Here is a 27,199-nt window from a genome sequence, read left to right on the forward strand (position 1 = left end):
GGTCTTGTCCCTGCTGCTTTTGCTTGGCTGGGCATGGAAGCTTACCTTCCTGTATATTAAGGACTGCATTGTGCTACTCCAGCCCCTTCGAGCTGGCATATTGATCCCAAGGTAATAGGCTGGGATCGTTTATGGCTAGAAGAGAACGGGAAACATGGCCTGCAGGATGGCGGACATTTTGGGGGGTGTTTTGTTTTGAAGATAGGGTCTCACTATGTAGCCCTGGCTGAACCGGAACTCACTCTGCAGCCAGCGTTGGCTCAGAGCTCACAGAGAGCCACCTGCCTCTGCTTCCAAGTACTGAGCATGCGCCATGATGCCCTGCAGGACGGAACTTTTTTTCCTTTATTTTTTTTTTTTTCGGAGCTGGGGACCGAACCCAGGGCCTTGCACTTGCTAGGCAAGCGCTCTACCACTGAGCTAAATCCCCAACCCCCAGGACGGAACCTTTTAACAAGAAAAAAATTTGTGTAGGTGTGGCTATGTGCCCCACGTGACAACATGTATGAAGGTCCTAGGTTATTATGGCGGAGTTGGCTCTCTCCCTCCATCATAGGGGTCCCGAACTAAAAGTCCTCAGGCTTGGTGTCAGGTCCTTTTACACCCTGAACCATCTTGCCAGCCCAGGGTGGTACGCTGAAGGACTCACGGTACATCCTGCCTGGCCTGCACAGAGAGGCATGCGGCAGCACCATAAACCACAGGGGCCTCAGCAGAGCCCAGCCTGCAGGAGTCCACGCATTTGCACCTACCCGCTCTGCGCTCCCTGGGAGACCCCTGGCTGCCCGTACCTCAGGCAGGGTATGGGAGGGCGGTTGAGAGAACTCTGAACGCAGGCCCTGACTAGACTCCCAGCCGCCAGCAACATGGAAAACAGCCAGGTGAGGTAAAGATGCTATGCCTTGTAAAATGGCCGTTGGGTTGGCTGTGACTTGGTCCTTGAAGCCACATAGGGATTCCTTGATCATCTTCCCATACACCGAACACACACGTTTGCTTATAAGGCTCAAGAGCCCATGACTACCCCCTGGCTGGGTGCTAGGCCCTCCCCGGGCGGTGTGAGTCCTCAGACCTCTTTCCTGGAGTTTCACGGTGGCCACAGGACTCACAGAGCACAGAAGTCAGAATGACAGAGAAGCATGGGTTTAGCAGAAAGGGACGCCACGTGGTGTCACGACAGACGCTGCCGCAGGACAAGAGCTGGAGGTGGTCTCAGGAATCTTCAGGTAGGTCGATCAGGATGTGCACGGGTTGGGAGAGACCCGGTAGGAGGCGGCAGAGTGGGGAAACGTGGCACTGGGTTAGCTTTTTGCCTGGAGAGAATATGATTGGGACACATAAAGACGAACAGGGAGCCTCAAAATACGATGGCCTGGTAGTCCCCAAGTTTTCCGGACAGCATGCCCTCAGGGGGAATCATGTTCTATAGGCAGCATGGGACAGTATATGCCCAGAGACTGCGTCATAGCCAACCATCTGGGGGTGGGACAAGATGGCCTTACTCTCTTTCTGAAGCTTCTGTAGGGGGTGTGCAGCAAATTCATAAAACACAGGGGCCCCAGCCGAGCATCCTCTCCAGCTGCAGAGCCCAGCCTGCAGGAGCCCGCATATTGTTAGCACCCAACCTGCTCTGCTCTCCCTGGGAGAGCCCTGACTGCAGCAGTGGAGTCCAGCAGGGAATGCATGGGAGGGTGGTTCAGAGAACTCTGTTGCCATTAACCATTTCACACAAGACCAGAGATATAGGGAACTTTTTTGGTGGTGGTGGGGATGTTGTACAGGAGAGCAAACCCAAAGCCTTACCACCGAGCTGTCAACCTGTCTCCAGTGTAGAAAACTTTTATTAAGAGTTTGGGTTTTAAAATGAGTGAGACACCAGCATCTAGACAGCTCCAGCCTGCGGGCCTGGCTTTCAGCGCTACGTGACAAAGACTCTTAGGGTCTTCCCTGTTACCGTACAGGACAGCTGGTGGACAGCATGGGACATCTTAGGAACGTGCTTTGATGTGAGGGCAGAGTGGCTTCCATGATGGAAACCTCAGACCCCCCCACCCCCAACTCTGTCCTGCCTAGTCTGACAGGTGCGTGGATGCTGTGGCCAGGCTTGGGAGAGGGAGAAGGGTAGAAACCCAGGCCCTGTTGGCTGCCGCTCATCCTGACAACACTCAAACCTGGCCTGGGGTATGTAGAAGCCTATTTTTTTTTTTTTTTTACCTGAGATGGGACAGGGCCAGTGGGGAGGGGGTGTGTGTGTATATGTAAGTGTGATCACTAATTTTCATCTCGTGCCCAATGACAGAAACTGCTCACCCTGCAGCCAAGCCTACACCCGTGGCCCTGTTCCTTAGACCCATCTCATCCCAGAACCTTTGAACTTGGCGGTTCCTCCCTGGAGTTCATCACCCCATCTAGCCCTTTCTGGACCATGGAGGTTTGGCACCCAGAGCAGCAATTCGTATTCCCACATCTCCAAGTCCGGCGGTGACACTGTTGTGACCCCCAAGGGCCCTGACACTGTTATCCCTGTCCTCCCCCAATGATCCTTCTTCCCTAACTGAACACCCACTTTTATATTCCAGGTGTTAAAGCCCCTCCACAGCTGGGGAGGGGATAGCTCTGAGTCTGAGCTGTGGGGTCTGAGTCCAGAACTATACCCACAGGGCATCCTGCTGAAGCAATAGGTACTGATGGATGAAGAGAAGTCTTCATGGGCACCCCCTCTCCCAATCAACAGCACCCGAGGGAGACCCACAGTGCTCTCCTGGCCACAGTGAGGAAGATAACAGGACACAGCCTCCACGTCTAGCCTGTCTAGGATGAGGAGAGGGGGCTGTACTCCTGATGGTTGGACCGGGATCCCTGGCCACCAGCATCTGGGTACCTGTGGGCAGATCCTGAGTGTGACTGGTCCCCTGTACCAGCAGATATGGCTGCTGCAAACGACAGTGGATCAGACTTCTGGGTAGGTGCCCTTCTCCGACCACGTTCCCCATCGGGGGGGGGGGGGCTTCACCTCTCTCACTTGTGAAACAGGCACGGTGGCCCCTATGGACACCACGAGGAACTGTCCCCCCCCATTTGTCCCCATCAGCCCAAGTGCAGATGCCAGTCAGAGCCGCTCAGGTGCAGACAAGGCATCCTGGGGTTGTGACAGCTGGGCGTGGGTAGCCCGGCGAGGTGCAACGAAGCAGCATGATGTGCAGAAGAGGGAAGGAGCGCCTGCCTATGGCTGCTCCGGGTAGGAAAGGTGCATGGATGCCGTTTGGTAGGACGGCCTGTCCCAGCTGGAGACCACTCCAGCAGATGGCACAGCACCCCTGGGTTTAGTGGAAGGAAGGAAGGAAGGAGCGAGGGACCGGGGGCTTGGAGCACAAGTCCTGCTGACTACTGGCCAGTGTGTCCCTGCCCCCCTTGGCTCCTTGATCCGCAAGGCTAGCACTGCCCTCAGGATGCCGTGCTGGAGACTGAGGTCCATAGGCCCCACAGCAGTGGTGGCAGCAGCAGCAGAGGTGGCAGTGCAGACCTGTGTGCGTCTGAAGTGCAGGAACATACTGCCAGACCATCCTGGGCCCCGCTGCGGCCTTGCGGTCCGGGGCCTACGTCCTCCGCATCCGCCAGCTGCTCACCACATACCAGCCAGTCCCGGGCTGTAGACTGAGGGTACCCAGGGGCTGCCTCTAGCTCACCATCCAGCACTTTCCAGTACTCCTGGCCTCGGAAGAAATAGGATGCACCTGCAGGAGGGAGGAGGGAGGCTGAGCTGCTGGCTCAATCACAATGGGGCTACACACAGGGGACACCGTGGCTGAGTATAGAGCTCGGGTCGGGGTTTGAGTCAGGGGGAGCAGGCTTAGGGCAGCTTAGACAGGCTGTGTGGGCCACACCTGCTGGAGGAGACTGTGGGACACTGGGGATGGACTGTCAACTTCCACTCTTCTTTGCCAGAGTTTACCTAGCATCCGTTCTGTGAGCGTCTCTTTTAGTATTGGGTGGAGGGAAACACACAAAGGCTGGCAGGCCAGTCCTACAGGCAGGCTGATGTGGGCAGAGGGGAGGGAGGGGAGCAAAGCCAGAGAGGTGAGGACCCAGATCCCTCAGAGCTCACACACAGGTACGTGTGGGGTATACAGTGGTCCGGGGAATCCCATCCTCAGACCCCCATCTACAGACGAGGAACATGCCGGACAGCACTGTCCCCCCGCGCCTGGTGCTCACCGTCAGACCAGCGCATGGCATCATCCAGCACGCTGGGGACACCTCTCCACAGGGGGCCCTGGGCAGGGTAGCCAGGGTCCATGCGCCGTGTGTGGTCGTCATAGCGCCAGTACAGCTGGTCCTTAAAGAAATAAGTCCTGTCATTGTGGGCCCAGGAGAAGACGGCGTCGATGCCACCTGGCGGGAGGCTGAAGTCGGAGACGGGTCGTGGGTACCCTTCCTCTACATTGTTGTCCTTAAACACCCAGTATCTGTCTCCTGGTGGTGAGAGAAAGAGCCATGGGCTGAGGCAAAAAGCTCCCGTCTTAACTTCTCTCCCAATGCCCCTCCCCCACCCCCCATCTTCACCCAGGTAGCAGGACAAGGCTAGTCACACTCAGGATCTGCCCACAGGTACCCAGATGCTGGTGACCCCATATCATCACGTCGAGGGGAAGCTGTGTCTGACACTAATTGAGCACCTACTATACGCTTGGTGCTGGTCAGATAACCAGTGCCTGAGAATCAGGTCCTCTTCTGACAGCCACTTAGAGACAAGGAACCAAGGTATCTGTTACCCTGCTCAATTGATATATATATATCATACATATATATGTGTGTGTGTATGTATATATGTGTATTGTGTGTATGTGTGTGCATATATATGTATATGTGTATGTGATATGTGTGTATATATATGTATATGTGTATATACCTTAAATATATATCTTAATCAAATAACCTATCTTTAAATCAAATAATACATCCTAAACCCTTCTTAAGACAGGGTTTCATGTGACCCAGGCTAGTCTCAAACTCACTACGTAGCCCAAGGATGACCTTGGACTCCTGGTCCGCCAGCCTCCCTTACCTGAGCACTACGGTTAAAAGCCTGGAGCACCGTACCCTATTACGAGTGAGATGCAGGTGAGACACTGAACTAGATCGCTGAAGAACCTTGGGCTCAGTGGGAACAAAGACAGATGCTGGCTGGAGCAAGGCAGCATCGGGCGAGCAGGCAGGCTCCACTCGGGGGTACCAGTGTATGGGACAGACCCAGCGCAAGATGCTCGGTCAGCTCTTGGCTATTTTCAGGGCTTCCCGGTAACTATAAGGTAGAGATGGTAACATAAAAAAGAATTCTGTGTCTATACCATAGCCAGACCACCACCAAGTGGAATGGGTCAGGATACCTGTGGGTGATATTTCTAATCTACAGGAAACATGACACAAGAGGGAGGGAGCCTGGAGTGGTAGATGCTGAAGGCCCAAAGGAATGTTCTAGATTGGAGACCAAAAGACACAGAGTGGATGTTTATGGACGAAATGTACAGTCGCTGTGCTGTGGATTCATTGGCTCGGGGGCCAGTGCTTAAGAACAACTAATCTTGGGGCTGGGGATTTAGCTCAGTGGTAGAGTGCTTGCCTAGGAAGCGCAAGGCCCTGGGTTCGGTCCCCAGCTCCGGAAAAAAAAGAACCAAAAAAAAAAAAAAAAAAAAAAAAAGAACAACTAATCTTGGGCTTCCCGGCCCTGTAGTGGGTTGGCCCGATGCTGCTTGCATTCTAATGCTAATGTGGACCCCCAAAACTGGTTGCCCCAGAGATGAGGAAGTCCACACATAGACTCCAGCTAAGTGACCTTGCCCCCAGTTGACTGTGATCGGTAAATAAGGATGCTGACAGCCAATAGCTGAGCAGAAGAGATGTAGGTGGAGTTTAGGTTTCGAGAGCCACCGCTGTGGGTTAAGGGTCAAGAGAACGTGGCCCCGAGGGATACCCAATTAGAAGACCATTAAAAGCAGCCCAGATGGGGGTTGGGGATTTAGCTCAGTGGTAGAGCGCTTGCCTAGCATGTGCAAGGCCCTGGGTTTGGTCCCCAGCCCCGGAAAAAAAGAAAAGAAAAAAAAGCAGCCCAGACGGAACACAGTAAATAGTAAGTAATAACTTGGGGTTATTGATAGGGAAATAGATTCTGACGGCATAGAGGGCAGACAGCTGCCCGGGTATTATGTTGCTTAAGGTTTATTAAAAATATAAAGGCATGTTTGTTTGTGTGTGTGTATGTGTTTTATCCAGGAGCTCAAAAACCAAAGGCAGGTTAGAAGCTCCAGGTCGGAATTTAATTTTTTTTTTTTTTTTTCAGCACAGCTCAGTTTCAACTGAGAAAAAAACTGGCCAGCCTGAGGATACGCAGCAAATCTAGGCCAGTGAGCTACACACTCAGACCCTGTCTGGGGAAAAAAGGCAACACAATAAATAGTTAACATTGTCAACTTGATGGTGTGAAGAATCGAGCCTCCGGTCGTGCGTGGGAGGGATATTTTAGATTGGGTTGAGGTGGGCAGCACCACCTCCATGGGCTGGGATTCTGGTCTGAATAAAAAGGAGAAAGAGAGCTGAGAGCATCCATCTCCCCTGACGGAGGCTACAATGTAACCAGCTGTCTCATCCTCCCACCATCATACCTTCCCTAACACAATGGACCGGGTGCCCTAGAACCGGGAGCCATCATAGACTGAGTGCCTTAAAACTGGGAGCCAACCTTTTTTCCCTAAGTTGCTTTTGTCTGGTAATCTGTTGAAGCACAGAGAATACATGAGGCCATGCTGGCTCAGCAGCCTGGTGTCCTCATAGAGCCCTGAGCTGAGCAGGGAAGATGACCTGGAACTGGTACCACTTTCAAATGGAGAGGCCCCGGCATCTCTGAGCCAAGGGAAGGCCACTTGCTTATATCAACCCCAGGTTTCTGTCCCACAGCTAGGACAGGAAGAGTTCCATTTCTACCCATGCATGGGCCCAGGAGGCTCTCACTTCGGCACGCTCATCTCCTCTCTCTGGCTTCCTCTTTCCTATTTACGCTGGTCTCCAACTTGCTCTGTGGCCAAGGATGACCTGGAACTGACAAACCTCCTGCCTCTAGCGTTGGGTCATGCAGTGCTGAGGTGCAAACCTAGGGCTTTGTGTGCACTACGCATGGGCTTAATCAATGAAATCATATTCCTAGTCCCCTGGCCCCCTGAATTTTGGGAGACAGTCTCAGTACGGAACCCAGGCTGGCTGGGAATTTGGAACAATCATCCTTCCTCAGTTTCCTGAGTGCTGGGATTATAGGAATGTACTTCCCTCCTTATGGCATAGACATGGATATAAGAGATACATTCGGGGCTGGAGAGATGGCTCAGCGGTTAAGAGCACCTGACTGCTCTTCCAGAGGTTATGAGTTCAATTCCCAGCAACCACATGGTGGCTCACAGCCATCTGTAAAGAGATCCGATGCCCTCTTCTGGTGTATCTGAAGACAGCTACAGCGTGTACTTATATATAATAAATAAATAAATCTTTAAAAAAAAAAAAAAGAGAGATACATTCGGTCTAAGTCTAGCATTGAAGGTTAGGGGCCTTTCTTCAGGGTTAGGGACAGGGTGGAGTAGCCTGGACAAAGGGTACTCCCATGGGCTGTGGCCTCACATCCCCCTTGCATTTCATGGCTGAGGCCCCGACTGCTTTCTTACTTCTCTGTATTCAGAGGGGCTGTCTCTGCCTCGGGGGTCTCCACTTTAGTTGTAAACCTGGGTTTTTGCTCAATGGCAGGGCCCTAGATAGGCTTCGCCTGTCTTAGTTTGCTCTCTCCATCACCTCTAATGCTGCTTCAAATAAACTCCTTCCTCCATGTAGAAATATTCATCCCTCCCAGCATCAAATGTCCACCTGCACCCCTGGGAAGAGATTTTCCTATTTTTTTAGCTTACTGTGTGTCTACAGCGCCCTCTACAGGACGAGCCGCCAGGAGGCAACAATACACACATCATCCAAAGAGTACAGCTGTTCTCAGACTGGTGGCTGGAGGTTGGCAGGGTGCAGGGGAAGCTGAGGTGGGTCAGACAACACCGAGGGAGGCCAGGGCAAGCTGTGGCACGCACAGGGAGGCAGTCCACTCACCTTTGAAGAAGACAATCTTGTGGTCACTGGTACGCTCATACACCGCGTCCACACTGTCCAGGTGCAGCGGCAGACCCCGCCAGAAGCGATGCATTTGAGCGGGCTGCAGGGACACCAAGTGCCTGTCCCGGGTCAGCCTCCAGAAATACTTGCCTGGGTGAGGAAAGGGAAGGTGGCTACCACAGCCTGCTGTGGCTATAGGGATCCATCCGTCCATTCCACGGGACCCCCCAGGGTTACCTTTGAAGAAGAATGCTTCACCACGAATCTGGGCCACAGCATCGAAGTGAGCAGTGCACCTGTGAGGCACATCCTTCTGTGGCCTGCAGGGCAGAATGTGAGAATAGCTGAGAGGGAGAACACCCAACCCAAGCAGCTGGGTGAGCTACTCTTGCCAGAATCATGGGGGTGAGCATCCTGGAAGGACCCACAACAAACCTGTGTCCATGAGGTAGCCAGTGCCTACCAGGCAAACAGGGTCAGTTAAAATTAAGGCCCAAGAAAAAAAATAAGGCCCAAGAAGGCTATAAGTTACTTTATGAGTCTGGGGCTAGCCTAGGCTATATGAGACTTGCTCAAAACACCAAAGCCAACTCCCCCAAGTATGAAACACCAGACAACATCAACGCCCCGAAACAAACCAACGACAATGATTAAAAGACAAAAGCAAAGAATATGAGCTTAACTCAGGTTTGTGGACACATCATGCCCATAATCCTTTTCTCTGGAGTTTGAGACAGGAAGATTACCATGTCCTAGTCAGCTTGGGTGTTAGGTTGCAATGGCCTGGGAATGAAGCACTCAAATTCTTCCTAGAAGGGATGACCCTTGCTATTTAGAAGGGAAAACTTCCAAGTCACAAGAAGTTCCTGAAACTTACAAATTCTTCCTAAGAGGGATGAGCCTTGCTATTTAGAAGGGAAAACTTCCAAGTCACAAGAAGTTCCTGAAACTTACAAGATTGAGAGGGTCCCTTCCCAAAGTTATAGAAGATGTCTGGGAAAAAGAAGCCTCTCCAAATGGCTAAGCTACCTGCCAATTACACAGTTCCAAGGATGCTGTTTTGAGTTATCACCAAGGCTGGGGTGGGCTTTTCAATAATGCAGCTGCCTTCGTATCAACCATCCTCTTGTAAGTAATCCTTACCCTCAAACCTCTGAGTAGCCCCAGAAAACTCACTGGTTCAGGAGGCTAGACTAGAATCCTCTCTCTGGTCTGCTATGGGGCCCTATGTAGAATGAAGAAATGTTTCTATAACTCCCTAGGAAGTCATATAAACTAGGCTTCAGTTAGACCTTATTCAAAGTAGGACTTCCCAGGAAACTACCCACAGAGCCACATACAACAGAGTGCCCCATGCACGAGGGAAATGGCACAGTGTTTAAGGGCATTTCTGCTACCTGAGCATGGGGGCACATGCCTTTGATCCTAGCAACTCAGGAAACAGAAGCAGATCTCTGTGGGTTCAAGGCCAGCCTGGTGTACATAGTGAATTCCAGGACAGCCAGAACTACATAGTAAAATCCTGTCTCAAAACCAACAAGTATTTTCTGCTCTGGCAGAGGACCCAGGTCAGTTCCTAGCACCCATATCAGGTGGCCCAGAACAGCCTGCTACTCCAGCTCCAGCAGATGTCCGTCCCTACCCCACCCCCAGTCTCTGTAATATACATATTTACAAAGAGACAGGTTTTTTTTTTTAAAAAAAAAAACCCTTAAAATAATAGCCAGGGAGTAAGAACACCTTCTCAGTCTCCCAGGTCTCAGCATGTAGAGCCTGGTGGGTAGGGGTCAGGGTGTGAATGTTAGCTTGTGCACGCTGCAAATGAGACAGTGTCACACTTCAGAGGCTGAGTGGGTCCTGTCTACCACAGTGCTAAGTGTGCAAGCATGGATCTCCAGAGCTCTGGCTTATATGAAGGGGACTGAGAGGAGAGCTGTGGGTAGGAGCTGGTGGTGATCGACAGTACAGGGCACCCTGATGGAGACCTGAGGGCATTTGCTGAGGCAGCCTACCTGTCCTCAGGCACTGCCACAGAGGGCTTCCCAGGAAAGACCTGCTGAGCCCCACGGCAGTGGGCCCATTCACAAGGAGACTCAGGCTCCAACAAGGGGCAGAACCCCAGGGCAGGGGTCACACATGCACTCCCACCTACCTAGAGGACTGCATGGGAGGGGCTGGGAGGAGAAAAATGACTCCAGAGGGGATATAGCTCAGTTATAGAATGTCCAAAACAAGGGGTTGGGGATTTAGCTCAGTGGTAGAGCGCTGGGTTCGGTCCCCAGCTCTGAAAAAAAAAAAAAGAAAAGAATATCCAAAACATGCAAATTCCAGGGTTCAATATCAATTAAAGAAAGAACCCCTATCTGAAAACACCAGCATGGGGTGAGGTGGGTCAGTTCATTAAAGTACTTGCTGTCATGCCTAATAGCGAGAATTCAGTCTCTAGAGTCCATATGATAGAAGGAGAGAACTTAGTCCTACGAGCTATCCTCTGACCCCTGCATACACTGTGGTATGTGTGTGCTCACAGCCCGTAATCACGCTAAAGATATATACATATATGTGTGTGTATACATATAGATACACACACTACACTAATATATTCTATTATGTATCTACATATGTATATGCATGTATGTTTCTATATGTACATAAATATATGTATGTGTATATACATATATACATATATGTGTATATATATAGATACACATTACACTATTATATATGTATGTATACTATATACATACACACATATGTATATGTATGTATGTGTTTGTATACATATATACATACACTAATATATGCATGTGTATACACATATATACATACATACATTAATATATATGTGTGTATACTATATACATGCACACATACATATGTATATGTATATGTTTGTATACATATAAACATGAATGTATATGCATATGAATGCTAATATATGTGTGTACATATGTACATATATACATACACACACACATAACCATCTCAGGCTGTTGAATATTTGCATGCACAAAGCCCAGGATTCGATTCTCACACGCTGTAATCCTGACACTTGGAAAACAGAGGCCGGAAGTGGGAGGTGGTCTTCATCCTTAGCCACATAGACAGTTTGAAGCCAACCTGGGATAGATGTGACTCTACCTCAAATCCGAACCAAACAGAAAGTACCAACCAAACAACACAACATGGGGTTTGGGGGTAGAGCTCAGTACACTTAACCTTGCAGGCACAAGGGGCCCCAACACAAGAAATACACACACACCTACACATACAAAACAAAAAAAAAACAAAACAAAAAACTTGGACAGATAGGAAATAATGGTAGGTTGAGCATATTTACTCGTGTCTACCATCCCAGCCCTTGGAGGCTAAGTAAGAAAAATTGTAGGAGTTCAGGGCTAGCCTGGGCTACAGACAAAGACATCGTCCCCCCAAAACCAAACCAGACCAACCAACCAACCAACCCAGAACAAGCAGAGCAGTATCTTGATTGTAAAATTGTTCACGGTGTGCAGCTAAGCCAAGTGTAGCGCCATCCATCACAGAAACAAGAGACAGAAGCCCAAAATGTGTGTGGGCACAGCAAGGAGGCCAGAGTGTGGGGTACGGGGTGCCGGGTGCAGGGTGTGGCGTCATGGAAGAGAAGGGACAGGTTGAATAACAAAAGACTGTGTCTGTGGGAACTCTCAACAGTGTCCTTCTATCAGGGAACATAGCTGCTGTGCTGATAGCCCTGGTCACAGGGACAGGGTATGGATGTGTGCAAGGGGGCGGTGGGGGAACACACGGCATGGAGGACAGGGGACAGGAGACTGACTGGATAAGCTCAGCTCTCAAAATGCAGAGGGACTGACAACTAATGTAAAACCCTGAGTCCTCCATACCCCAAGCAAACGCTGGTGACAGACCTGTCACCGTGTTGCAAGAGCAAGGCTTAGTAAACCAGGCTATAGGAGAGGAACAATTTGAGATTCACCGTAGCTCCCTGGGGTAACAACTCCTCTCCCCTCCCCCCATCTCCTACTGAGACGTTTAAGAGAAGAAGTGATTGTGCTGGAGAGATGGCTCAGTGGTTAAGAGTCTTCTAGAGGTCCTGAGTTCAATTCCCAGCAACCACATGGTGGCTCACAACCATCTGTAATGAGATCTGATGCCCTCTTCTTGTGCGTCTGAAGACAGCAACAGTGTACTTACATATAGTAATAAATGCATCTTTAAAGACAGAGAGAGGAGGGGTTGGGGATTTAGCGCAGTGGTAGAGCGCTTGCCTAGGAAGCGCAAGGCCCTGGGTTAGGTCCCCAGCTCTGAAAAAAAGAACAAAAAAAAAAAAAAAGACAGAGAGAGGAGAGAGAGGAGAGAGAGGAGGGGGGAGAGGGAGGGAGGGGGAGAGAGAGAGAGAGACAGAGAGAGAGAGAAGAAGAAGAGGAGGAGGAAGAGGAGGAAGAAGAGGAGGAGGGGGAGGAGGAGGAAGAGGAGGAGGAGGAGGAGGAGGAGGAGGAGGAGGAGGAAGAAGAAGAAGAAGAAGAAGAAGAAGAAGAAGAAGAAGAAGAAGAAGAAGAAGAAGAAGAAGAAGAAGAAGAAGAAAGTGTCCCCCAGAACCAGTCAGCACATACAACAGTGCCTTCCCCAGGACCCTGGGCTATACTGGGTGCTATGTGCCCAGAAGGGGAAGCATTGGACAAGGACAGGCTGGCCAAGGTATAGTGACAAAGGACATGACTCACGGAGTGCTAGACCGATTGTTGGGGGGCTCTGGCAGGAGGGGTGGTTCCTCAGGTTCTGGGGTATCCAGCTGGGCAGTAGGGGACACGGACTCCCGCACACCTGTGGAAATAGAAAGACTTCGTTCAATTGAGGGCCTTGGTCCACCCTGCCTTTCACCCTAGGCGTGGGGCTTGGGCTGTGAGACTGGCAGGTGATTTCCCGCCATTTCCATTCGGCTGAATGGCTGTCGGGGTGGGGCAGACCACCACAGCATGCCTGTGAACTATGCTATGTCCAAGAGCTTGTCCAGGACATCAGCGTCCCTAACCATCACACACCCAGGTGGACACCATGGATAGATGGAAGCCAGGAGAGCTGCAAGAACTCTGCGGCAATGTCCACAGTGCTGGTCACAAGAGCCCGACCGGGAAGTGACCCAGTGTTCAGTGCTGGGCTTGTTTAGTCATGAAAAAGGGACCTAATCTGACTCCTGTGAGGGAGAGACCTTGCAAACACCACACTTGGTGGGGAACCAAAAACAACGAAAACCCCAGAAGGCCTCATTCTGTACGGCTCTGTTTCCCCCAAAATGTCTCACTTCAGGCAATCCTCAGAGACACCTCTCCTCGGGGGCGAGTTTAAGGTAGTGAGAGTTTTGGAGTTAGATAGGGGGGTGCTTGCAGAACCCTGTGACAGTGCCAACTTAACATGTGTGCACCCCCAGAGACACTGCATTACAAACAACACAAAGGCTGGAGAGATGGCTCAGCTCTTAAGTACACTGACTGCTCTCGCAAAGGACCCAGGTTTGGTTCCCAGCACCCACACATCTCACAACTGCTAATTCTAGTTCCAGGGGATCTAATGCCCTCTCCTGACACCCGCAGGCACCAGGTATACATGTGGGGCGTATACATGCATTCAGGCAGGAAATTCTCACACATAAAAAGAAAATCACACAAAGGCTGGAGAGCTAGCTTGTTGGAAAAGGGTGCTTGCTCCTCTACTCTTGCAAAGGGCCTGGGTTAGGGTCCCAGCATCCACACGGTGGCTTACAAACTGCCTGTAACTCTAGTTTCCAGGGGCTCTGGAGCCCTCGTCTGACCTCTGTGGGGGACCTCCTGCAGGCATGTGGTGCACATACGTATTTTCAGGCACATACAAATTTTTTTTTAAAAAAGGCAATTCTGCAAAAGCAAACAAAAACATCACCACCATAAAAAAAACAAAACAAAACAATGACCCCACTCAAATGGGGTGAGGGGCTTGGAACAAGGTTAGGGAGGTGCAGGGTAAGACTGGAGGCTGGTGATAGGTTTGCTCTACTAGGGCAGAATGATGTTTCTGTATACCAAATATCCTCCCTCCCTCCCAGGGAATCATCTTCCAGATGGGCACCGGGACAGAGACACCTCTCTTTACTTCCTGATGTGTCTTGGGACTAGCCCTGGGCCAGACTCTGCTCCCATTTTGGCTGTCTACATTCCTATGGAACTGTTCTAGGCAAGCTGACTGCCTCTCGCTGCCACGGCTCTACCCTGGCATGCTTCCTCGCCTCCAGGTTCTGGGGGCTACTCTGGGCAAAGTGCCTGAATTTTGGTCCTATAGGGATATCTTCGCACTCGTAAGGGCTATCCTGGGCAAAATGCTCCTCCTTGATCCTGAAGGGCTATTCAAGCTTATGAGCTATCTAGGACTAGCTGCTTGACTTGGGCCAAGCCCACAGCTACTGTTCCTCCCTTAGTTATAAAGAGTAGATGGTTATCTTAGCACATGCCCAATAGGGCTGGGTCCATTTTCACTGTTGCCAAAACCCTTCAATCTTTTGAGGAACACATATGAAATCCCCAGAGCTCTAAGTACCAGAGGCATCAGTACTAGAAAGCACTGTGTCCCACACCCCGTGTTCCTCTCCTCTCTCCTCTGTTCCATCTCCAGTAGACCTCATGTGCCCACAGTATTCTAATCTAAGAGGTCACAGCTATGAGCAGAACCAACTATCTGGGGCGCCTGTTCCTAGCCCTACCCTCCCTGTGATCCATACTGGGCTTTGGGGACACTCACCGTACAACTGCCAGACACGCACCCTGTCCTCGTAGGGAAGCCCATAGCGTAGCGGGTCACCCACGGGGCCCTGGTAGTATGGCTGCATGATGGAGCTTGGGGCAGCGACATGGCTCAGACCGATGGCATGACCGAACTCGTGGACAGCCACTGCAAACAGGTCCATCCCGTGGGCATCTGAGGACGCAGAAACTGCATGAGCAAGGGAGGGTAGGACCCCCTTGCCGATGATGGCGCTGGAATACAGAGCTCAGTGGGTGTCTGCATCCTGGCTGGGCTGGGGGGCTCAAATTAGTCATATGCGTGCCGAGGCTATGCGAGGCTGTGCTGAGCTCCTATGAGGCCCTGTGTGGCTGGAAGGAGTTTCCCAGGGCTATCTTACGATTTCATGCTATAGAAGCCAGCTCTTTTAGGGCCAGACCATAATGGAGACATCCCAGGATCAGGAGGATTTTCCAGGCTCAAATACAGTGGGTGTCAACCCCTACACACTATGTGAGAGGTTTGGGCTCCTGTGCCCTGGGCTGACTGCAGACACCTCATGGACCGGTGCCATGAGAAGAGCCCAGTGGGTCTTAGTGGCTAACTTAGGAGTGGAATAGGGTTGAGCTCTTTAAAAGCCTGACAGGGGACTCGTTCTGGGGGGCCACAGCTGCATCTACCTTTTATAGGTTCAGGCTGCTACTGTGGGTCTGCAGGGCTCGCAGGGACTGCCCAGGCCCAGGGTCCCATCTACTTAGGTCCCCCACACACCTGAGGAGCGGAAGGTCCACGCCTCATCGTCATCAAAGTGGGTGTCCCCTGCTGTGTGGTGGTCACCAGGGAAGAATGCATGGGCCACTGTGCCACCGGGGCCATCGAAGGGGTAGCCGTCGTTGTGGTCAGCCTTGGAGAAGTCGATCTGGATGTCCGCCATGTTGCCCGCTACCTCGTGGAAGTTCAAGGGTGTGATGTCACTCCAGACTTTGAGGGCGTAGTACATGAGTGCACGCACAGTATCCCGGCCCAGGGGTGAGTCCCGTGGGAATGTCCGGACCCTAGGGTCAGGGTCAGAGTGGAGGCCAGCTGCCCCTGAGGCCTTTCTGGACCTCCCACTGGGGTGAAGTGTTGCCTCTCCTGGACATGAGTGTCCCCTATTGTCTGACTTTTTTTTTTTTGAAGTCTCTAGGAGATGAATGCATGTGAGGCCCGGGGGTAACAAGCAAATATCAGCTTTCCAGATGACCTGGGTGGCCGATTTCTCGGGTCATTCCCCACCCTCTAGGCTACACAGGGGTGGGATTCTCACTGACCTGGTCTGGCCCCAGGAACGGCAGAAGGACAGAGAGAGATGCAAACCTGGGGCGCCCCCACCCCGGCCACGCACCTCCAAGAAAGGTTCCTCTTGCTCCATTTGGTGGGTAGCGGAGTCTGACGCCTCCTTCTCGATTGGGCCCCAAGGGGCAGGTCCGGAAGGGAGCAGCGAGGGGTCTTCATCAGTGCCAGAGTGGCCTCATCTGTACAGTATACGTGGGTCAGCAAGTAGGCCTGATTCCACCATTCCAGTGAAGACCCCAGAGCTCCCTCAGGGCTGCTGGCTCCAAGGCCAGGTGTGCTCAAGCCCCCTACCCCCACCTCTCATCCCCAGCCAGGTTAAGCCAGCATTCAAGTTCATGGCTCTAGTCACTCTGAGTCCTCAGTGGCTAATTTCAGGGCTCTGGGCATCGAGGAATGGTACGACCAGACTAGCACAACCCTGATGGAACCAAGGAGCCTCCTGGTGCCTCCCAGAGAACTAACCCAGGATGCCAGTGGTCTCCAGACCGCCAAACTGTTGCATGGCAGTAATAGCCTTGGACAGTTCCTCCTGTGTCTGTAGCTGCCCTGTCGCCGGGTCTGCAGGTGGGAGGTAGCCAAACTTGCTTAGCCACTCCTGGGGACACAGAACAGAGGGAGAGGTTATTGGGGAAGAGCCCACTTGAGGAGGAACTGCCTAAGCTCATGACTGTTGCAGGGGAAATGCCTCTTGAGCCCTGGCCACCCCTACCACATCCCTGTCCATAGGAAGCCTGAGATTCGGGTGAGCATGTGCAGGCGCAATATTTGCCAGCAACCACCAGATGGCGCTGGAGTCCACGTGCCGATTGTGACAACCATCCTGCCCGAGGCTCTCCTCTGGCAGGTTCCAGCTGACCCAGAAGGTTGTGTAGGGCGGGGTGCTCTGAGCCAAAGTCACCCTCCTTTTCAAGAAAGGCACAAACGAGAGGCCCAACCCTAAAGACTAATTTCCTTCCATATCTTCTAAACACGCATGCGCACACTTTGAAACAGGGTCTTACTGTATATAGTCTTGGTTGGCTATGTACGTCTTAAAATGCCAGAGTCTGCTTCTGCCTTCCATGTACTGGGATTAAATGTGTCTGCCACCATACCCAGCTACCCCTGTCTTTTGAGACAGGGTTTCACAGAGTCGAATCTGGCTTCAAACTTACCTTATAGCCCAAAGTGACCTTGAACTCTGGACTCTCTTGCTTCCACTATCCAAGGGATGGGATTACAGGTATATATTACCAAGCCTGCTTCATGTAGTGTTAGGGCTAGAACCCGTAGCTTTGTGTGTGCTATGCAAGCAAGCGCTGTCCTCAAGTTTTTTTTTTTTCTTAATGTTGAATTACCCAGGTGTGGTGGTGCATATCTTTAATCCTAGCACTTGGGAAGCAGAAGCAGGCAGATCTCTGAAATTTCGAGGCTAGCCTGGTCCACACAGAGAACGTTCCAGAACAGCTGGGGCTACATAGAGATCTTGACTTACAAAAAAAAAAAAAAGACAACAAAAAAGTGTAATTATGGAGTTCTGTATGTCTCTACACATGAATGGAGGTGACCTCAGAGGCCAAAAGCACCTTGGAGCTGAAGCTAAAAATCTCCAGCCAATGTGGGTGCTGAGAGCCCAATTAGAGTCTTCTCCAAGAGCAGTAAGTACTCTTTTGTTTTTTAAATAAAAATTAGTCTAGGGGCTTGAGCGATGGCTCAGTGGTTAAGAGCATAGACTGCTCTTCTAAAGGTCCTGAGTTCAAATCCCAGCAACCACATGGTGGCTCACCACCATCTGTAATGGGATCCAATGCCCTCTTCTGGTGTGGCTGAAGACAGTGACGGTGTACTCACATACATGAAATAAATAAATCTTTTAAAAAATTTATTCTAAATTAGAATCGAATGGTTTATTTTGTGTGAGGCATGTCTTGCCTGCATGGCTATGTGTGGCCACATGCATGTTGGTTACCCATGGAGGTCAGAAGAGAGCATCAGACACCCAGAACTGAAGCAATGGCTGGTCTCAAATGCCCCCTTTCCCTCCCTTCCGCAACTACTGGGAATTGAACCCAGGTCTTCTGTAATAGGAACTAATGACCTCAACCATGGATCCAGAAGCTCACTCCCATCCCCATCCCCCCATGTCCCCCACCCCCGCCTTTTGAGACACTGTATCACCACGTACGCCTGGTTGCCCTGTAACTTGTTATGTAGGTGTTGGCCCTGAACTTACAGAGATCCTCCAGTCTCTGCCTCCCCAGTGCTGGCATTAAAGTTGTGTGCTGTCACATCCAGTAACCTGCTTCTTTTATGATGGACACTTAAAGAAAAAAAATCAACCCGTTCATGTCCTTCCCTGGTTCTGAGGATGCGTCTCAGGCTCTGTCTCCTGGGCCAGCTGTTGATGCTGACTGACGGCTGTGGCTTGGGAGCCCAGTGGAGAACTGGCCTTCATCTCCCTAGGATCCCTCGGGGCCTTAATCAGAGGCAAGCTACCACGGCTGGGAGGTTCAGCCCGGATGATGTAATTTGTATACAGTGTGCCTCCCAGGTCCCCTCCCCAGATACATGTACCCCTGCTGGGGTTTCTCTGTTTCAAATTCATCCCCCTCCAACCCTCCAGGCAGCCAGGCAGGAAGCTGCCCATGTATATGGGATGCCAGAGACCTGCTTCTAATGCTGAAGGGCAGGACCATCAAGGACAGGGTAACATTCTCCATAGCAGCTTAGAAGTAAGAGCCACACCCCTGGGTGCAGGCCCAGATCTGTCTACTGTCCCATTTTGGATTCTGTTTGAGGCCAGCTTGGGTAAGATCCTGCTTTGACTTCTCTCAACTTTTTTTTAAATTTTTTTTGGTAATTGTCAAGAGAACAAACACACACACACACACACACACACACACACACACACACACACACACACACACACACATCAACAGACACAATTTCAAGACTCCCTAACAAGCTCACAGCAAGGCCTCATGACTGCAGGAAGCCACCCACCCCACACCCCACCCCCGAGCTTCCTCAGCCCTGACATGAACACTTCAGGGGGAAGGGGTCCATCTTCCAAGAGTAAACATGAACGGGGAACCCCTGGGAGGGTCATTCCTAGCCCCCTAAACTGGGATGGGATCTGGTGCTATCCTGTGTAGAACAGAATATAATCGGGAACTGGCAACACTGTACCTGCAGTCTCAGATGCCCAGCCCCCACCAAGAGAAAGCTCAACTTTTGCCTGTTGGTAGCCCCCCCCCCCTTCCTGTATCCAACCAAGGCGTTTCTCACAGCCCTAAGTCCTGGGAAGGGGCCGACTGCAGTGGGCTTTGGTTCGGGGAGGTGGGTGATGGTCAGTGCTGGTCTCAGGTGGACTCACATGAGGCAGACACTGACAACATTCCCTTATCACAGAGTACAGGGGTATGGAATCCCCGGGCTCACCCATCTCTAGGCAGGTAAACCCCCAAATACCCAGAGGTCCCCATTATCAGCTGGGACTAGTGAGTAGTAAATGTCCAATGAGGATAACCGGCCACTGAGGTGTCGGTTAGCCTAGGGGACTTAGGGCTGCCTAGGCTGACAAAAGCCACCTAGAGGACAAGATTTCTGCAGAAGAGAAAGCCTTGACCAACACCTTGCAGCTAGCAAAGAGCCAGTCCCTTATCACCTCACCTGACCCCCTCTTACCCTTGAAGGTGTACAAGCCCCTCCCCACCTCGACGTCCACAACAGGGTGGCCAAAGATAGGACCTCTTCGCTTTTTCTCCCCTGTCTCCTAAAACCTAGAGAGCCCGGACCACACACCCTGTCCTGGGCCGCCAGCTTCCTGCTTGCCTGCCTGGTCCTCCTTCCACTGTCGCCACGGAGACAGACCGCTGTCTCCAGGGCAACGGAGGCTGCAGCAGGCGGGTGCTGTGAGGCTCAGGGTGAACCTTCCAGAAGGCCACTGGGGAGGGGGTGGGGCCAGGAGAAGGGGAGTCCCACCCCCAAGGGCGGATACCCTTTCCTCTTAGCCCAGTCAGAGAACGGGGCCATTACTGCAGACCAGTAGAGCCAGCTGGTTGGGCAGTCAGGGATTCCTGCACAGATGTAAACACGCAGTCAGTCAGTGAGTGCCGGGGGTACCCCCCTCCTCTTTCCCATCTTGCTGTTGCGTTTATCACCATTTGACACAATGTGCATCTTTTTACAGCTCTAACGAGGCATGATATATACAGCGTTAAAATCCTTCAGATGATTTTTTTTTTTTTTTGCAAATTTATAGAGTGCAGCCGCCGCCCAAGCCCCTGGTGCTGACTTTACCCAAGTGTCTCTTGGAACCTGGGCAGCTCTGCCCACAGCCTCGGTCAGGAGCCATCTGTGGCCCCCAGGAGCCTGCAGAGCTTGCCTGGGACCCAGGCTATTGCTATGAAGCTGACAGCCACTCCTCATCCCTCTCTAATTGGACCCACCAGCTGGAGGCAAACAGATACACCAGCCACATCTCATAGGTAGGGAAACTGAGGCCCAGAAGCTGAATTCAGATTCTTGTCCTTCTGACCAGTGCCAGAAGCAGGGCCAGCTCCTGGTGTGTGTGTGTGTGTGTGTGTGTGTGTGTGTGTGTGTGTGTGTGTGTGTGTGTGTAATTGTCAATAGTTACTAATATATAAATGAGTATAGGTACCACAGTCCATGGGCAGGGCCACCTTTGGCTACCCACTCCTCACACCTACTATCCTTTTTCCATCAACCCCCCTCCCCGCCAGACCCTAGACAGAGCACTGATGGAAGCCCCAGTTACAGGGGAGGAAACTGAGGCCCAGATGAGCTGGATAACCTGCCTGCCCACAGTTACACAAGCACACAGGATACACGACTCATTCATTTATTAATGAGTATGTGGTGCATACGGAAGCCAGAGAACCACTTTGGGTGTTACCCCCGGGACCACTGTTCAGCTCGTTTGAGACACAGTCTCTCACCGGCCTGGAGTTCACCAAAGAGGCAGAAAGCTCCAAGGACCCACTGTCCCCCAGTTCTGTCTCATCTGTGCCAGGAATACAAGTATCTCCCACCATGCCAAATTTATATTTACATATAAATATATATTTCTTGCTGTGTTTGTGGGTGGTGCCCAAGGAGGCCAGAGGTATCTGATCCCCAGGAGCTAAGAGTTACAGGCGATTGTGAGTCACCTGTCGTGGGTATTGGGAATCAAGTGTGGGTCTTAGGTGCACGCTCTTAACTACTGGGCCATCTCGTTGAGCCCATGACCAGCTCTGTAAACACGGGTTCTGGGGCTTGAACTTGGGTCCTCGTGCTTGCACGGCAAGCACTTTACCAGGTGAACCTCTCTGCAGTCCCTGCATGGCCCTTTTAGAAAGACAGATCCTAGCAGGTAGCCGGAGGGATCCCATGCCTAGGGCTGGTTGTGAAGCTTGTGAAACAGACCAGGGCAGATCTGTCCAGAAGTGGGCAGAGTGGAGGGGGCAATGGAGGAAGACCATGCGCATAGCGTCACGGGCTACTTTGTTCCTGGCGACAACTGCACCAGTGATCGCTGACTGTTTCCTATTGCAGAAGCACCACACAAACCCCAGGATGTGGGGAGGATGGCAGGTGCTGGTTTTGTTTTCTGGGCTCTCCTGTGAGCAGGGTGGGCACTGTGCAAGTCAGCCTGATGAAGGGTGCGCTACCATGACCCCCCATTTTACAAACAAGGAAAGAGAAGCACAGAGAGGTCAGGACACAGACCCAGTCACACAGCACGTGAGTGCAGAACTGGGGCTGGATCCACCTGGTTCCTGAGCTTATCCGGTAACCACTGCAAGGGAAGGGAGGGATGTGACAGAGGGGACAGTTAGATGGACGCCCAGGGAAGTTGTTCTGGGTAGACACGGGATTGTCCAGGTAAGGAGCCCTGGGAAGAACATTCATGCTGGGAAGAGTAGGTCTGAGGCTTTGATTTGAAAAGTAGCTAAGCACCAGAGTCTAGGAAAGACAAGGACATCAATGCGTCAAGGGTGTGGGGACAGGCCCAGAGTGAGACTTGGACCTATGAGGGGAGGCCAGGCTGTGCATCCCATCTTTTCTGCGAGCCAGGTGCCCAACGTGCTTCAGCTGTTTCTCCTTCACGTGCCGGCAAAACTGGCCAGTAGCAGATCCAGAGCCAAGAGTTACTAAAAAGCTCCATGTTTACAGTTAAGGCCGAAAGCATTTACCACACCCTAGAAGCCCCCAGCAGTGTCCTCACTGGAGAACGCTCTGCAAGCTTCCTGGCCGTCCCTAGCTTCCCCTCCCTAAGCACAACCTGTTCCTATGGGCCCATCTAAAAGGAAGGAAGACTGATGCCCTGGGATCTGTTGGGTCACATAGCAGGTAAGCAGCAGTGTGGGACCCAGCCTGGGTCTAGGTAAAAGGGTCCCACAGGGTGGCCAGGTTAAGTGACACACCTTTAAGCCTAGCACTCAGGACAAGAAGCAGAGGCAGGCAGACCTCTGTGAGTTCCGGGTTAGCCAAGGCTATACAGCAAGACCCTGTCTCAACGCGAAGCTCGAAGCATGTGACATTGAGACCTGTTTTCACCCACGCGTGCACACGCATGCATACACACAACACACACACACACTAGTACAGAACTCAGGGCCCTTCATATACTAGACAAATGACCTCTGTAGGGGTTTGGATGAAAGTGACCACCCTACACCAGGCTCACGCGTATGAACACTCCGTCTCCGGTTGGTAAGGCTGTCTGGGGAGGATTAGAAGGTGTGGCCCAGAGGGCCTAGCTTCAAGTGTCAAAAGAATGGTCATCCCTAGTGTGTTCTTTGCCACCTGATGACACGAGCACCCAGCTGTCCTGGTAACCCCAGTCTTCAACCTTGCTATTGTCACCCCTACCGCTCTGGTCAATAAACACTTTGATTTCCAAGTTACCTTGGTCACAGCAATAAAAACATAACTAATTCAGTGGTTCTCAACCTTCCTAATGCTGTCACCCTTTAATACAATTCCTTACGTCGTGGAGAGTCCCCCAACCATAAAATTATTTTCGTTGTTACGTCATAAGGGTAATTTTGCTACTGTTATGAACCGCAGTGTAAATATCTGATATGCAGGATGTCTGATATGCTACCCCTGTGAAAGGGTCGTTTGATCCCCGAGGGGGCTCCACCCACAGGTTGAGAACCACTGAACTAAGACCAACTAAAACTAACACACAGCCTCACCTCTATTTTCTTGAGACAAGTGTCTCGCTAGGTGCCATGGCTGGCCTAGAACTCCCTACATAGACCAGGTCTTCGACTCTTTAAGATCCACCTCTGCCTCCTGAGTGCTGGGATTCTAGGATTAAAGGTACATACACCACCATACCCAGAACTGGTCCTTTTAAAGAAGTAGTCTCAGGTTGCTTAGGCTAGCCTTGTGCTCTATGTAGCCAAAGATGACCAAAGATGACCAAAGATGACGAAAGATGACACCGTATCTCTTCCCTCTGTTCCTCAGTACTGGGATCATGGTGTGTGCCACCATGTCTGGTTAATTGGGTGGTACTAAGGCTGAGAGCCAGTGTTCTGTGCATGCTAGGCAAGCAACTGGACTATATATACACCTCTAAGCCCTCTTTCCACTTTTTTAAGAGTCTCACTCTATATAACCCATGCTGGTCTTAATACATTCCTCCTGCCTCAGTTTCTGTGCAGCCATAATGAGTGCCTAGATCAGTGAAGATCTGAACCTGCCCTGCTGTGTGGTGCCAGCCGTGGGAGAGATTTTGCTACTGTAACAGGCTTCCGAGTAGAAACTTGCTGGGATCATTTGCGTAGCAGCCAGCATGAAGGGGGCTCTCAAGCAGACCCCTAGCAGCCATGGGCCATCAGATGCCACGACTGCTTGGTGCTGCTGATACACGGTAACCACTACGGAGCCAGGCCGAGATGAGTGGTATGACATTTGTAAATGAAATATGAGGGGGGGACGGGGACTGCAAGAAGCCGCAGAGCCAGGCAGCGAATGAAAGATTCTCCAAGACAGGTGGTGAGTGAAAACCGCAGGGAGTGCGACCCAGGGCCTGATCTGACTGTCTGAAAACTGTCCACTTCCCCATGGCTACCCAGCTGGACACTGAAAAGGCGGCCAGGACGTCACTCTCCAGAACCTTCCCTGGGATTGCACACTTTGCTGTGTGCAACCACTTAAGAAACGGAGTAACAAAACAAGACCCACTGAGCTGTGAGGAACCACATCCTGAGTATCCTTCTAGGGGGCCTGGGGGCCTCTTCTTGGCTTTATTCACGGGCGTTCGTCCCTCCCAGCCCAGTCGTGGGTTCAGCAGTGTCTGGCAGCGACTGATCACAAACACAAAGGCGTCCTTCTCCTCAGAGGCATCCAGACCTGAATACGCTCAACAGCCCGCAGAGGGCGGTCTGAGGGGCATCAGAAAGCTCCCACCCAAAGCCCGCCCATCTTTTGCAGCTCAGTACCCCTGAGCCCCAAGCTCTTAGGTGCCATCCCCTAGAGAGCCACCAGAGGGCGCCCCCACCACCACCACCACCACCACCACCACAGGAGAGGCGAGCAGGACCGGGTTCCCACACCCGGGAGGGTATTGTCCTGGGCAGGGGGCTACCTGCTGCACCCTCCCACCTTACCCAGGATTGGACCACAGGGTTTTGCGGCCTCTGGCAAGCCTGGAGTTACGCACCTCGGTTAGTGAGGTCTTCAGGGTGCGGGTAGACTGGTGATCCTGGGGTGCTCAGGAACTCGGTAGGGGAGGGGAAAAGTCGGATGAGGCCCACAGGTGCCAGGAGGAGGAGCCAACCCCACCCCAACCACCGAGGTCCAGCTGCTGCAAACTTCCCAAGTGCACTGAGCCTGATTTAAGGACGTGGATGGGCAGGGGCACCCTCTCCCAGACTCCGCCTCAATGTCCCCTAACCAGGCCCCTTTGAGACACTCCGAGAGCTTGAAGGGTCTGGGCTCTGTTGTCACCCACCCAGAACCACGTCTGGATGTCCCAACGCTCATAGCATCGGGGAGTCAGCTATGAAAGCTTAGGAGCAGGAATGTGAGGAACTCCTATTTTAGAGGCCATTGGAGTGGGAGGAAGCCACCTCAGGGGACCCTCAGATATCTGCAATGGGCAGAGAAAACACGGGGCCACTGCCACCTCAGATGCCTGGGGCCACCTCTCTTAGTTAGCCCCTCTCTTAGATCCTGGGGCAAGTGTTGGCAAACAGGAGGTTGCTCCTTCCCCAGTGTCTCCTCCAGCATGAAATCTCCATGACACCTTGCCTAGACCTGAGGGTGTAGGAGTCCTCACTGCCAACCGCCCGTGGAGAGCGGACTCTGCCAGGACCCCATTAGGATATTGGCTGGCTTGGGCCAGTCAGGAAGCCGCCCCTGGCCGGGTCTCCAGATCTTGGGAGCCTAGACCGGGCCTCCTCCTCCTCGAAAGCGGGCTCTATCCACCACGCGCGCCTTTGCAGAGGGCTTCGCGGGCCTGCGGAGCCATAAAGTCTGATCGAAACCTTCCGGGTCTCCTGCGGGTTTCTAAACCCGACTTCAGTCAGGAGGGTGGACGGACGAGAGGTGGAAAGATGCCGGCGCCCCGGTCCCCCAGCCCCCAAGCAGGGGTGCCCAGCTAAGCTCTGGCAGTGGGAGTTGGCGGGATGGGGACGGCAGCGGGTTTGACACGGCAGAGGTTGTCACCCGCACCGGCGGGACAAGGCCGATCGCTCCGGCGGAGGAGGAAGGAGACCGGGTCGCGGCACGCACGCTGTGCAGAAAGCTCTTCCAACGTCCTCAGCGGGGCAAACTCGGGAACCCCAGGTTTTCCGGACGCCCACAGGCGCGTCCCCGGCCTGGGGTGCGCGCCCCTGACCTCCCACTCCGGCCGCGAAGCTCGCGGGGCGCACCTCTCCGGGCGTCTGTGACACCGGTCACCCCGCCAGAGGTCTCTGTGGAGCTGCTTTTAACCAGAGACCGGGCTCCGGCTGGGCGACCACCTCCCCGGGGCTCCCGCGGCTGCGGCGCACGACCGCACGGAACGGGAAAGGGACCGGTGTCCTCCTAGATCTTCAATCGTGCGCCCCACTCAGCCTGAGCCCCAGTCTCAGTTTCTCTGTCTTGGAAATGGGTCGCCCTCCGCCTCGCCCCGGATTCGCGCACCTCTCCAAGAACAAGGGAGAGTCTCCCTTCTCCCTTGCACCTCGTGAACGCCCGCGGACCCGGCTCCCGGGCGTCCAGGGTCCCGTGCCCGCGTCCCGCACTCACCACCCCAAGGCTGAGGTCCTCCGCGCGGGGCGCGGGCGCTGCGCAGCCCCCATGGGCCGCCAGCGCCAGCATAAGCAACAGCGGCGGCAACCCGGGCCCGGGTCGTGGAGGGCCAGGTCCCCGGGGGGATCCAGGTCCCCGCGGGCGGCGTCCCATCCCGCTATCCCAGGCCGGGTGGCGAGGGTCTCCGCACTAGCCAGCAGCTAGCTCCGCGCCTCGCTCGGCTCCGCGCCCGCACCGCTCCGCTCCGCGGGACTGAGCCGCGCGCCCGCCCGCCTCCGGGGCAGGGCCATGCTAATGTATGCTAATAAGATATAGCCACGCCCACTCCCTTAAAGGGGACCCCCGCGCGGGCTGGGCCGTGTAATGTGCTGGAAAGGTTTGCACTCCCCAAAGGCTGGAGCACTGCTGCAGGCGAGGAGCCAGCGAATCGGGGTGCGAGTGTTTTAGAGTTCCCCGCGGTCTTCTGGACGCGCCCCCGGGTCGCCTGCTATAGCTCTTGGTCTAGTTTCCGGTCACTCAGGACCAGCAGACCGCCGCAGCGCGCATGATGGGCACACGGGGGAGCCCGCGGGCCACGGAGTCTTGGGGCGAGTGGGAGTGAGCACCCCCCCATGCGGAGTGATCGGAGGTGGGGGAGGGGGTTAGTGTGATACAAGAGAGCGTAGGAGGGAGCGGAGGCGTGGGGTGGGATGGGATGGGTGAGAGTGGGAGGGAGTAGGGGCGTAGGACGGGAGCACACCTG

The 27,199-nt window shown here is 52.9% G+C and overlaps 1 protein-coding gene and 1 long non-coding RNA gene across 6 annotated transcripts; one reads left to right on the forward strand and one right to left on the reverse strand.

The window, feature by feature from the left end:
- Positions 1 to 1,822: 1,822 nt before the first annotated feature.
- On the reverse strand, positions 1,823 to 26,737 carry Mmp17 (matrix metallopeptidase 17). Of its 5 annotated transcripts, none has more exons than NM_001105925.1 (10): positions 26,455 to 26,733; positions 16,684 to 16,816; positions 16,271 to 16,400; positions 15,658 to 15,941; positions 14,905 to 15,081; positions 12,861 to 12,960; positions 8,374 to 8,456; positions 8,134 to 8,286; positions 4,216 to 4,473; positions 1,823 to 3,734 (listed from the first exon to the last, which is right to left on the reverse strand). In NM_001105925.1, the coding sequence occupies exons 1-10, from the start codon at positions 26,608 to 26,610 to the stop codon at positions 3,445 to 3,447; spliced, it is 1,764 nt and encodes a 587-aa protein (NP_001099395.1). In that variant the 5' UTR covers positions 26,611 to 26,733; the 3' UTR covers positions 1,823 to 3,444. The 5 variants fall into 5 exon arrangements, 4 of the variants coding, with proteins under 4 accessions (NP_001099395.1, XP_063127237.1, XP_063127239.1 ...); XM_063271167.1 differs by lacking the exon at positions 26,455 to 26,733 and adding an exon at positions 24,884 to 26,341 and having other exon boundaries at positions 1,824 to 3,734; XR_010056375.1 differs by having other exon boundaries at positions 3,689 to 3,734; positions 4,216 to 4,336; positions 26,455 to 26,737.
- On the forward strand, positions 4,591 to 6,520 carry LOC120095935 (uncharacterized). The gene is made up of 3 exons (XR_005491910.2): positions 4,591 to 4,761; positions 4,978 to 5,121; positions 6,338 to 6,520. It is a non-coding gene; the product is annotated as an uncharacterized LOC120095935 (long non-coding RNA).
- Positions 26,738 to 27,199: the final 462 nt, after the last annotated feature.

Source organism: Rattus norvegicus, chromosome 12, assembly GCF_036323735.1.
Source record: "Rattus norvegicus strain BN/NHsdMcwi chromosome 12, GRCr8, whole genome shotgun sequence".
Lineage (NCBI taxonomy): Eukaryota > Metazoa > Chordata > Mammalia > Rodentia > Muridae > Rattus > Rattus norvegicus.

Excerpts from the sequence above, each read along its gene's own strand:
- Mmp17 (NM_001105925.1), bottom strand. The coding sequence starts at position 26,610 with ATGGGACGCCGCCCGCGGGGACCTGGATCCCCCCGGGGACCTGGCCCT. Across the intron at positions 8,287-8,373 it reads TGAAGCATTCTTCTTCAAAG|GCAAGTATTTCTGGAGGCTG; the intron begins GTAACCCTGGGG and ends TTCCTCACCCAG. Across the intron at positions 3,735-4,215 it reads TGCCATGCGCTGGTCTGACG|GTGCATCCTATTTCTTCCGA; the intron begins GTGAGCACCAGG and ends TCCCTCCTGCAG.